Consider the following 13,157-nt stretch of genomic DNA (forward strand, 5'->3'; position numbering starts at 1 on the left):
ATCATTAATAAACTAGAGCAACTTAATTAAACTGTTTGTTCAGGGGAGCAAAGCTGAAAGGAAGTTAAACCACAACATGATGCTTTTAAAGCACCACTGTAGTGGTGTGTTCCGTTAAAATATCAAGTTTACTGTATCAGTGGTACTAGAATAGCGCCTTAGAAATTCTGTGCAGGGACTGTTGTATAAAGCATCTGCTTCAGTGGGGTCCAGTGTAAGGATTTAAGGGTCATTACACTTGGGTACTGCAACTGTACAGGTAATAATAATTCAGTTTTAATTCTTCCAGACTTTAGGCAATTTCAGCAGCTTCTCTAAAATAAAAACACTTAAACATTAATTATTTTGTTTGTCTTCATGAATTATGGGAATGTGTGTCTCTTAATATCTGCTAGCAATAGTCACTAGCAACACTGGGTGTTGGTCCTCATACTTATGTTGGTTATGTCAGCACTTATGTTGATAGTGGCCTTGAGTATTTTGCAGAGTTCATTGCTGACTGGAGTCAGAATTTTAAAAGGATTCTCCTCTAGAGTCTCGTAAGTTCCTATTTGGATACCCTGAAAGGTAATATAGAGGGAGACGAGGAAAGGAAACTTTTTCCCCTCTCTAAAGGCCAAATACTTAGAAGTTCTCACTCCAGTGAATGAAAAAAAGCTAAAAGGGGATGGAGAGCTGTGTGTAGGACAGGTATTCACCTCTCTAACTCCTCTCCCCTGCTTGCTCTCGGTGCAATGGGCTTCATTCCTTCTGGACATGCTGCAGTTGGTGCATGTGGGAGTGCAGCAGGGGGTGGCCTGCCCCGGGGGGGTGTTGCTGGAATGCAGCACTGGCCCCCAGGAAAGAGCCTGCCTTAGCAGGGGCATATGGTGAGGAAAGTAGGGCTCTGTCTCCCCCTACTGAGCCATATCCTGAGAAGAAAGGTCACAAGATTTAGTTTTCACTCAGCTGATTAACTTCTGTTGCTAATCAAATAGCAATTAGTAGATTGAATGCTTAATTAACGTTTTTCAATTAAGTAATGCAATTCACATAATGAAATATACTGTAGTGAAAGGTCTTCATTATGTATCTGCCTGCTAGTTTGTTCTGATATCATCAGTGATGGAAGAGGTAGTTAATAGCACACTAAACTGTTGTTCTAATTTATAAGTGGATTTTAAGTTAAAAACCTTCCAACTTGCATTTCAGGGTAAATTATCAATTTATAGTCAGGCTTTACTGATATAAAATATGATGGCTGCTGTATTGATTTATAAGTAAACTAGGCTGCAAATTTAGACTCCAGTTCTCACACACTGTACTTTTAGCACAGCACTTTACATCTTCACTTTTAAGCATTGTACTTTTTTTTTTTACTTCATGTTTTGCTGTGACTTCGCAACTGAGTTCCAAAATAAAGGCGGAAATTGCTTTTTCATTTTGGTATAAATCTGCTGACTTCCCCCTTACTCAGAGCATTGTTGTTATTTAGAGATGTCAATAAACTTCAGCCCAGAGTTTTCCATGTGGGAACTGCTTCTTAATAAAGACTTTTTTTCCTGTCTAGGATGAAGTGGTGAAGTTGACAGATAAATGTCTTAACAATGCAATTGAGAGCAGAGTCGTAGGAGCAGCGTGGCTTCCAGCAGATATCAAAAGTAATATCCTGAAGGCCCAGGCAGAAGCAGGGCACAAGGTAAATACTCATCTGATATGGACTGTGATGTTTTCAAATGCTTTATTTCTCTTCAGTTGCCTGGTGGTGGAGAAGGTGCCTTGCAGTTAAGAGTGCTCCAGGAGCCAAAGTCCAAAGCAGAGTAAAGACAGCCTTTCAGCCTTTCTTCACAATAATAGTAGTCCAGTTTTGGAACAGCGGTTGCCCAAGGTGGAATCTCCATCCTTGATGATAACTCCATCCTTGTGTAACTGGACAAGGCCCTGAACAAGCCCTGCTTTGAGTGGTTATTGAACCAGATAACTCCAAAGGTTGCCTTCTAACCAAGAATGTATTCTGTGATTCTGTGACTTAACACTTTGCTTCTAGCATGTCCAAGTAGATTCTGTAGCAATTAGTGGTATTTTATTTGGCTATGTTGGTGAGTTAGTTTTATTTCTACACCGAGGTTTTTGCATAGAATTGATGTTTTAAGTCCCTGAGCAGTAAAAGAACATAGTTTCATGCAGGGAGGAAGGCACTCTGCTCTTCTGTGGTTCTCTGAACCAACACAAGATGGAAACAGGTATCAGAAATTTGTATCTTTGTTCATTTTTTAATTCTCAGGTCATAAGAGAAGACAGCCTGACAAGTGTCAAGAATTCCAATGTTCAGGATGCTGCTGCCAGGTACTGAACAGGTTTGGAAGAAACATGTGATTTAGTTACCCAAGTACAGCACTGGGAACCTGCAGTTCACTGTGGACTTTTGGTAGTTCAGTGATAATTTCATTTTACCTTGCGTAGTGTAGCTTTACCTGGTGAGTGTGAAGTGGTTTTAAAACAAAAACCAGCAAAGTTTTATTATATAGAAGGTAATCCAGCTACTCTTTATTTGCCCGTATTTTAATTTGATAAACATCACTGCAACAGCAGCTTCAATCATTATAGTTATTTCTAACCTGTGAACAACTTCAGTGTGGAGAGAGGGGATGAGACTGTTTACAGTAGCTATTTTCTAGTGGGAGAAAAAAGTTGTGTGCAAAACTGACAGTTGATTTCCTGGGAATTACAGAATCTCAAATGATTGCTAGTTCCAGTTGGTGTTTCATGCACTGAAAAAAGCTAGAGTTACAACATGTAATTTCTTGACCACTTATGAAGATAAGCATGTGTCAGACCTCAAAGAGCACATGGGGATAGTGAACAAAATGTACATCTAACCATCTCAAAAATATGTTGTAACTAGTGATTCATGAAGAGCCTCCTATGGAAGGCTGGACCTGTTTTATTTTGGGGTTTTTTTGTTGTTTTGTGCCAGGAACATTCTTCCATCAGGCAAAACACAGAGAGTAGTCCCCCAACAACCAGTCCAGTATTTCAGGATCCAGGAGAGCTGCTGAAAGCAATCTCTCCCTCAAACACCTTTGTTCTGTGATTCAGGAGAAATGTGTTTCTGGGATAAGAGAACCATGTGGAGATTAGCATGAACAGGTCTGAAAATATGAGGAACAGTTGCTGAGCTTTTAGGCTACATCTGACAAAGCAGGTTGACAAATGCATCTTTAAGTACTGTTGCACCAGTTGATCAAAACAAGGCAGGCCTCGGGGTGAGTATCCTAGCAAGCCTTGAGTGAATCTCTCTCATCTTCTGAAAGGACTGAAATACCTGACATACTGCTGCTCTGGCTCTAAAGAAGAAGATAAGAGCATGGCAGGGCAGGCTTCAGGCGAATTAGGAGCAAGGGCTGAAGAAGCTCCTTTGAGATAGAAGATGCTGATAGCTGTTGGGTCTATACACAGCTGTAGCTGAAACCATGAAAGAGAGCAGTAATCTGCAGAGACAGTTGGAAGGCATTTTCTTCAGCATGCTTACAAGTATCAGTCTTTTCTCTGCCACACATAGAATTCGTGTCCAGTTTTTGGGTTGAGTTATCAGGGAGGAGCAGCACTGTTTCTTGCTATCTAGGCAGTGTGCTGATAAGAATGTTTTCTGCTTTCAGTAATGCACTGAATGAGGACAGTGCTGCCTCTAACCATGAGGACCTGCTGACTCCAGCTTATCTGGCTCCACCTGAGGATGCTGCTGTTTCAAAGGTATCACCACCTGTCAGCCTGGAAGGTTTCTGTGTATCATGTTCTGAGCTGCTGATGCCTCCAGGCAAGCACAGCAGACCTTGCTGCATGCCTCTCATAACTCAGTGAATATCAGTCTTGGTGAATGCCAGTGTGCTTTCTGGAGCAGGCAGGGTCACTATATAGATCTCTCCAAAGGCCATTCCTGAGTGTCCTTTCAGGTTTTTTGCCTGAAACTTCTTTTTCTAAACCTATTGTTTTCCTCACACTTGTGGGGAGCTCTTTATACCCCAGTGATTCGATGTGTGACATTGTTTCCAGTATGTTGATGAGAATAAGTAAAATTAAAAAGGCTATTGAAAAAGATTATACATAAAAATTTGAGAGAACAGACCTGATAAACCATGGCGTTCATTAAGGACACTAGTCCTTAACTTAACTTGGGAAGCCACTGGAGTATTCAGCAGACCTGTCTGGTTACTAATGGGAATTCAATTCAAAACTGATTTATTCCATAGAGCACTCCAGATGACCATGACGTTTCCTTAACATCACTGACAGAGAATCTAATTGACTTTACAGAAGCCACACCTCGGGTAAATGTATTTCAAAATCAGACTTATTCCTTCAAATGTACAGTGGGTTTTACTCATGAACTCTCCTCTGGCTCTAGCATCTGTCAACCAGGCTTGGATCTGCTGCAGTAGAGTGAAGTGGTGATTGACCTGGATCACTGCATATATGCTGCCCTACTTGAAGAGTGACTGGCGTAGAGTTGTGAACACTGCAGCTTTGTAATGGAAGTGAAGGAACCTGAAGAGTTAATTTGTATCTGTGCCACAAAAGCCTGTAGTATTTAGTATAGCTGTGACTGCCAGCCTGCTTCTCAGGCTTCTGGGTGTATATATAACACTTGAGAAATCATATGTAAATATGCATACGCACACAGAGACATATATATATGTGTGTGTATATATATATATAAAATAAATACTTGAAAAATAAATTTTAATCCAAAACAACCCTTTTATATAGGTAAAGAAATATCTTATAATCTGTGCTGGCAAAAAAAATGTTATTGTGTGCACCAAAACACAGGGAGGGAGTAGGACATTTGAACTGTTCACAGAAATGTTCCCTCAGTAAGTGTTGTTTACAAAGCAGGAAAAGATAATGGGTTCAGTTGCTTTTGGAAGGGAGTACTATGCTGAAACTGCTCCCAGTGAGTTTCTGTGAGTGAGTGGGTGTTAGCTGTATGCTCTCTGGGTGCCATTTACCTTCTGGTACAAAGTCACATCTGCAGCTCATCACTAGCGTGATTCAAAGATTAGCAGTAGACAACTACCTGAGATGGATGTGGGGGACAGGATTGCTTTGGGAGGCAGTATTTTAGAATGTTCTCAGCTACTTCCAGCCTTTCCTAATGAGCATTTGTTTGGTTTTTTTGTAGGTGTCCTCCCAGCCCATGATAACACCGAGGTGGATAGTGCCAGTGAGTTATTTGACCAATCCTTAACAAGTAAAATAGTAAAATATAATAATTCTTAATAATTTGAAAGCCCACAAAATAACATACTAACCAAAAATAAAGCAAATTCAGCTGGAGTAAATAAAACAACACATATATTCTGTTAATGTATAAACTTTGGGATGCTGGTTGATGAAAAGCTCAACGTGACCCAGCAACGTGCACTTGGAGTCCAGAAGCTAAACATATCCTGGGCTGTATTAAAAGAAGCGTGGCCAGCAGGTTGAAGGAGGGGATTTTCCCCCTCTACTCTGCTCTTTTGAGACCCCATCTGCAGTACTGTATTCAGCTCTGGGGTCCCAACATAAGAAGGATGTGAGTCTGTTGGAATGAGGCCAGAGGAGGGCCACAAACATGATCAGAGGGCTGGAGCACTTCTGCTATGGAGACAGGCTGAGAGAACTGGGTTTGTTCAACCTGGAGATTATTGCAGATTACTGCTCCTGGAAGACCTCAGAGCAGCCTTCCAGTGCCTAAGGGAGCCAACAAGGAAGATGGAGAGGGACTTTTCACAAGGACAGGTAGGGACAGGACAAGGGGGAATGGCTTTAAACTGAAGGAGACGAGATTCAGATTGGATACAAGGAAGAAGTTCGTCACTGGGAGGTTGGTGAGGCACTGGCACAGATTGCCCAGAGAAGTTGTGACTGCCTTATCCCTGGTAGTGTTCAAGGCCAGGTTGGCTGGGTCTTAGAGCAACCTGATTTAGTGGAAGGTGTCCCTGCCCATGGCAGGGAGTCTTTAAGGTCCCATCCAACACAAACCAGTCTATGATTAGCTTGTCTCATCCTGGCAGGTTTTTATTTCAGTTTTCTGTTTTGTTCTCCCAATTCAGACTGGACTTATTCCCAATGGGCCTTTGGGAAATGATGTTGCCTTAGCTACAAAGGCAGTGAAAGGCAGCATGGAGACCCTGTTGTCATCAGCTGGGTTGCCACCACCCCAGCAGACACCCGAAGTCCTTGCAAGGTAAGGTGTCCTCAGCACTCACTTCAGAAGTCTGTATGGGGTAGAAAGGAAGCTTGTGTTCTTACTACTTCCGTTTAAACAGTTACAGTGGTCATTTATGCAGAGTACCTTGTTTTGCTGTGCTTGCAAGCTACAGTTCTGTCTCGCTTTGTAGCATTTGAAATCTTACAAAGAAACAGAGCAGCTGATGTATGTATATTTTTATATATCATTGAAGCGTAAGGAAACTTTTTGAAATTCAGGTAAGTAAAAGAACAAAGCATACAAATTTAGCTGGAGTTTGAGATAAGCCTGTGTCATTATAACAGCTCTAAAATTGATCGATTCTTTTTAGTTATCGTTTCAGTTTGTTTCCTTATCACTAACATGTTTTAGTACCGGACTAAAATGATGGCACAAGTGAATTTTCTGAGAAATGTCATTACAGTGTTCCAGTACTTGTCAGGATTGGCAAGGGTGATGGGTGGCAGGGGTATTGATCTCATTAAATTACAAGGGGAACAGCTATTAATGCTTTTTGCAACAATACTGCTGTTTAATCAGTCATGACAGAGGAGTGTATTTACTGGACCTCTTTTATTTTTTTCTGCCTTTTAGCCCTGTTTCTGAGGATACTACAATAAGAACAAAGTGTTTACTTACCACAGAACTCTAGAAGAGGGAGTTTCTGCACCTTCCCACCTTGTAAAAACTCAAATCTTCTAACACATCTCCAAGGTATCCTTCAAGAAGACTTGCTTGGGTTCTTGCTGAACGGGAGTCAAACAGCCTGCTGGTTTGCTGGGATCCAGGAAGAGACACCTACATTTATTGCAATCTAACTGGAATTACAGTCAAAATCGGAATGTAAAACCAATGCACGTTTGATCTTCTCCCTGGGGAGAAGTACCATACTGGAGCTAGTTCGGAACATGAGGAACAGAATCTAGTTGTGTTCCATTCACGCTAGGTTTAGTCTTACTTACCCTGTGCTGCCTCTCAGGTGTTAATGAGAAGTGTTCACTGTGATGTTAGTGGTGTTAGCGTGCGAGCACAGTGTAGAAGTGTGAGCACATATCCCTGATCTCTCTAGATTAACAGTGGGAAGATTAGGAGAACTTGTAGGGCCACCTCGTGGCCATGCTATGTACACAGTATGCTCACAGTACTGATGACTGCTTCATACAGCCAAGGACATTTCCTTCTGTGTGATTATACACTGTTTTTCTGTTGTTTTACCAACACATACTCTCCTTTTTGGCCTTAAACCCCTTAATAATCTTTGCACCTCTTTTTACAGTACCTGGAAAGAATGAAAATCTAGTCCATCCATGACCAACTGTGCTGACTGGATTTGAGCTGCGATTTGCAACCAGGAAAAGGAAAATTAACCTGCCAAACAACTTTTAGCATTAGCAGGCTACAGCAGAGGCCCCTCATTTTGACACTGATTATTTCATTTTCTGTATGACTCAAATACATGTATTCTAGGCTAGAGGTATGTCTGTTTTAAATGCTGAAGCAGTGAAGGTATGAGTACAGCTTACTTCAGGAACTGCTTATTGGTTAGTTTTGTTGTCATATAGGACTAGGAAAGAAAACTATTTTCTTGTTTCTATTAATACCGTTTCTGGATGTTGTTTCCAGATGCTGTGCTTTGGGAATGCTTTTATCAGATGTGTTAGCAGTGTGCGGGTACAACTAGATCAGTTCTTAACACCACCACCAAATCCTGTTCTGAGTGTTATCTAGTAGTTGTATGTGGAACAAAGAATAGAAGGAATAAGGTGAAAACAGGAAAAAAAGATTAAAAGCTCCTGTAAGCAGTTTACTCCATTGCAGAACAAAGGTAGGGGCACTTGCTGGTGAAGGCCTTCTGGTGCTCAAGTGAAATACAGGATAAAACATGTACAGTTTGAAGAGATCATTTTAATCCTGGGCAGCAATATCTCCACTTGGCTATGGAGAGATAAGCATGTGAGCTCTGGGGATACAGCCTGTGAAAAAGATCAGTGCAGAATTAGAGGGAGGAGAAATACAGAAGCCCAATGGTAAAACTCCACATCTGCTAACAGGAGAGAACACAGATGAAACAACTGGGATCTTTCTTAGGAAAAGGTTTGTACATAGCACTGGGGTTAAAGGATGTTTTCTGCACAGTGCTGCTGTTTATAAATATCTATATACATGTGTTTTTTTAAAACAATTTTAAATGTGACAGTCAGTTCTGGAACCCGTATGCACAGCTTCACCTCTGCACACCGGTTGCATGTGTCTCAGCGCAGACACAGATGTGGACCAAATCACTGTGGGCTGTGCAGGTCAGCTGGTGCCTGGCTGGGCTGCTTCTTTCAGACTGGGGCGTTCTTACTGCTGCTCTTGTGCTCTGTTTGCAGAATGTTGAATGAGAGTATTAAGGAAGAAGCCACGTGGTATTTACGTGGCCCACTGCCACTCCTCAAAACCCCTGAGGCCTTAATAAAGAAACAGATACTGTGGGAGCTCTTGGGAGCACCATGCCAGAGTGATTCTCTGCAAACTATGATTTGCAGCCATTGCTTCAAGAACTGGGATTCAAGACTGGGGTAGGCTCTTCAGCCCCTCTCCAGCCAGCACGTAAAGCTCTGTGTGAGTGGGCTGCCTGCTCCCTGCACCACCAGCCAGAGCAGAGCTTCTGTTCTCAGTGGAGTTCATGTGCACCCACCACTCAGCTCTGTCGGCATTACTTCCAGTTGAGTATTGGATTCTTTTTATAATTTTAAGTCTGAGCCTTATTGCACGTTAAAATATAGAAGGTTCCCAGTTCAAATATCAAATGTCTTAGTCTGGATTAAAAACACAATTGCCAGCAAAGTTCCTGTAGGAAAGGGGAAGCTATGGCTGAGACAGCATGCTTCTTGCACAAAGCCAGGACTGTGTGGGGAAACTTGGCACACGCTGTTGATCTGTTTGCTCAGCAGCTGATCTGGCGTTCGCCAGCTACATGTGTTGGTTTTGTAAATAGACAGAATGCAGCAGCATTTTCTTTAAGGCATGTTTGATATTTGACTCTCCCATTGGGTTCAGGAGCTCTGTGAGCTGTTTGTTAGCTTGAATCCTTCCTGAAAGCAGAATAGCAGAAGCTTACAGCTTTACAGCACTGCATGTTGAACAGCATCCCTGGATTCCCCCTGAGCAGCCCCATACAGCAGAGAACAAGTAAATAACGTGTGGTAAGTGTGACCCCCTAAAATCTAAATGGTTCCAAGCAGCCAACAGTTCTGTTTCAGCATGGGTGAGATGATGTTGATTGAAGGGGAATTTGTATTTACACACGTGTGCACACGCATAGAAATTTCAAAGGGTCAAGGGTCCTAAATTTTCAGAGGACTGGTACTTGAAACTTTATTTAAAAATTCAAAATTTTCAGCTGTTATATTGTTATACTGACTTGCCATTTCTAGTAGATTTGGGGCTGCAAACACAATTCTTTCCAGTGATATCTGATAGTTGGAAGAAATACTCTGTTTAACTCAATATAGCTTATTTAGCTAGTCCAAATCATGGCTTACATAGGGAGCCTGGTGAGACCGAGGCACCACAGCTGGGTGATCTGAACACCCCGTACTTTGGCATCACTGTTTTGCTTTTAAACTACAGTGTTGTGTGCTGACTGGCCACCAGGTAGCATAGTGTTACTCTTGTCAGACACAAACAGGTATAGTAGTTCCTACACTTAGTGCTGATAACTGTTAATGAATGCCTGTCTGCTACTGATTGATTGGCTGTAAGGACCAGTCATCTAAAATTTTTTTTTTTGGAATGTATTTAAAGAGGTTTCTAACTAAAACTCATGTGTGAATCTGGTGTTGGATGTTGGCAGGACTGCCAACCTCTTCAGAGCTGGAAGAGTTGACAGGAGTGAATGAGCGTGTGTTCTGTTGGAGGCATTTGGGAAAAGCCAGTTTCCTGATGAAAAAAGTATCTTTTTTTTTTTTTTTCCCAACAAAGTTATCCCCTAGTGACTTACTAACACATGTCCCAGCCTGTCCCCATTAACTGGCCTTGTACCCTTTTGCTGTGTGCACATGTGGTACTCATCACAGACAGATGCTTTTTTTAACTCTGTGATTAAAATATAAATTAAAAACGCAGATGATTGGATCTAAAGTGATTTTACTCCAGCCACTCTCCCTAAGTGATTGGAGTAAAAGGTTTTCTAGAAACCTTAACATTTACAATAACAGAAACACCCAGGTCCCTATCTCAAACTGCTGAATCTTGGGGAGGTGCTGATCTTAGAACTGCATTTCAGCTGTCCTGTTCAGTCCAAAAGGCAGAGACCAGAGCATCTGCATATGCTGGCTATGTGGTGATGGTCTGATGAGCTGGTGGAACAGGTATTGAAGTGTGGGAGTTCAGGCCCTCTTACACTTGAATTAAGGGAATCTTCTTCAGCAGTAACAGGGCTTAAAATTAGGTGAGTTGGATGACATAAAATAACTACTTGCCTAGTAATCGGTCATGGTTGATGAATTAGCTTGAATGTATTTGATTTTAAACTTAAATTCCATGTACAGTTTGTCAAAGGCAGCTGTGTAAAAAGCTATTTGTTGGACAATTTTTTGGACACAACTTTGACAAGAAAATTTGCAGCACCATTAGAGGAGCTCAGGCAAACAGTCCAGTTACATTTGGGTCTCTTCACAAACTGTTCTCAGCCCTTATCTGTTAACCTGTTGTCTGCACCTTTCTCATTCTCATTTCTTGAAGCAAAGATGTACTGTTAAGGTCAGCATGTCCTTCACCAACAGCATTGGGTATATTTTTCACACGGTGAACATATTCTGGTACAACCCAGAACTTCTCCAGATTAAGTATTAGCAGCTCTGTTGCACGGCCAGCTAGCATTTAAAGCTCTATAGGCACACAAAGTGTTAGTCTAGAAGGTTGTAGTGTGTGTATAGATAGCTTTTAGACATGGTAATGTCACAGCTTTTAAATGCAGCTGGACAATCATTACTTTTATACCAAAAAAAAAAAAACCCAAATAAACCACGCTAGTGGCCTTTCAGCGGTGCAGGTGTAATCCCCATGTGTTTGGCTGAGTGTCAGCATCATGGACGTGTTGGCCCTTGCTGCCAGGCCCAACTGGAGACAGCGCAGGTGTGATTTCATTCAGGGTGCTCAGGAGGGAGACCCACAGCCTGCTGCAGCCAGGATCCATTGCTCAGCATCGTGTGGGGTTGTGCGCACAAGGAGTGGGTACTACCCCTGCACTGAAGTCAGACCCTATGCAGCAGGGAGCTGTGAGATTCTCCTATAAAATTCACTCCTTGTTACTGTTTGGTTTGAGCACTCTGCTTCATAAACACCCACCCCCATAACTGAACAAACTTATTTTTAAAGTATATAAGACTATTTTTTTAGCTAGACTTATTTTTTAAAACCACACTAACTACTGTGTTTTTACCTTTTATATGTAAAGCTTGGCAATAGCTCTCAATGTATAATTTATTTGTTGGGTTCTTTTTATAAAACAAAGTGCACCCTTTTGCTTCTGTTTCACAACGGTAGTGATGTATGAACTGCTTTAGGCACTGCACTAAGATCTGTATTGAAACTGTTCATGGGAACAAGAACTGTGATCTGTAGTCCACTCTACCCAGTCTTGAAATGTTTCTACTGTAGTTTTGTCTCAAATATACCACATCAGTGCAAAAGTCTCACAGAGTCATCTTTAAACACCACTGTGTTATGCTGCTATGACAGTAAAGGACAGGTGGGTCAGCTGGGACTGGGGACACAAGCTGTGTGTGTGACATCTAAGGCAAAGGTGTGTGTCAGGCATGTGCTGAGCACTCACCAAGGGGCCTCTCTGGCTGTATATTAACTCTATGCAGAACTGTACTTTGTGTGTGTATGCTGAGGTTGCTTGGCAGCCTCTAATGTAAGAGAAGGGTACCTGGCTTGGAGAGAGACCTGTAAACTTATTGAGAGATCTGTAAACTTACTGGGATGTCAGAACTGCAGGCCGTGTTACAAACATAATTTGTTGTCAATTAAAGCATAACTTCAGATGGCATCTAAACTACAGAGAGATGCTAAAGAAAGCATTAAATGCTTTGATTCCAGAAGAGCTGAGATCATGCAGCAGGACTGTCAGGTATTCAGTGGTTTTGAAAGTCAAAGCACTGAGGTGTGTGCCCAGAAAGGAGGCTTGAACTTCCGAGTGCAGTTCCACAACATGCAGACTGCAGTGAATGCCAGCTAGCTCAGCAATCTTGCTTTTATTTCCAAAAAGGGATGGTTTTATGGTTTGAGGTACAGTACTGCTAATGACTGTTTAAAGGAAACTGTCTATTTCCAAACCTTGACTGTGGTGAAATGCTTAGGAAAGCAGCAAAGGGCAACCAAACTATTTAGTCATCTCCATTCCTCAACAGTTAATAAATTTGGTAAAGTGCCGAAAGGAATAGAAATAATTCCATCCTACTGACCGAAATCACAGAAAGCCATTTCCTTTGTGGCGTAATCTGTTGTGTAGGTCAAACTACAGTCCCACTGGTGAGTCACTGAATTGTCCTTCAAATCCATTTATAATTCAAAACAATGAAACATGGGGAGTTTATTATTATTTAAGAATCCTTACAATGTCTACATTTTAAAAGAAAGTCCCTCTGCTGTTCATGTATTTCAGTGTTCAGAAACTGGTAATTAATGAGTTTGTTGAGATTGTTAAGGCCAATGCATTTGTTCTCTTGTATATGATTTAGGATACAACAATGCATCTCACATCTCAGACGAGATTACTGAAGAGTGCTGCATCCTTCTACTTTTATTCTGTGGATTGAACTAGACTGTGGGCATCTCAAATACATGCCAATTTCCCTTTCAGAGACATTTTAAAATAGCTAACATCAGTAGGAGACCCTTCAGTCCAAGCCCAGCAAAAAACCATGTGTTTTGTTTGGTTTCTAAATAGTTGCCA

General features: G+C 41.6%; 1 protein-coding gene across 1 annotated transcript in view; it reads left to right on the forward strand.

The window, feature by feature from the left end:
• The window catches only part of EPB41L5 (erythrocyte membrane protein band 4.1 like 5), a gene marked incomplete at its 5' end in the record, with an annotated part of 54,476 nt that extends 47,554 nt beyond the window's left edge, over nt 1-6,922 (forward strand). Inside the window, 9 exon segments of the mRNA XM_080621091.1 lie at nt 1,550-1,678; nt 2,264-2,325; nt 2,957-2,984; nt 2,987-3,069; nt 3,639-3,732; nt 4,230-4,307; nt 5,162-5,203; nt 6,075-6,208; nt 6,806-6,922. Coding sequence (XP_080477217.1) covers nt 1,550-1,678; nt 2,264-2,325; nt 2,957-2,984; nt 2,987-3,069; nt 3,639-3,732; nt 4,230-4,307; nt 5,162-5,203; nt 6,075-6,208; nt 6,806-6,863 — 708 coding nt within the window. The 3' untranslated portion in view covers nt 6,864-6,922.
• Between the last annotated feature and the right edge of the window lie 6,235 nt (nt 6,923-13,157).

Source organism: Psittacula echo (genome assembly GCF_963264785.1).
Source record: "Psittacula echo genome assembly, chromosome: 6".
NCBI classification, from domain to species: Eukaryota; Metazoa; Chordata; class Aves; order Psittaciformes; family Psittacidae; genus Psittacula; species Psittacula echo.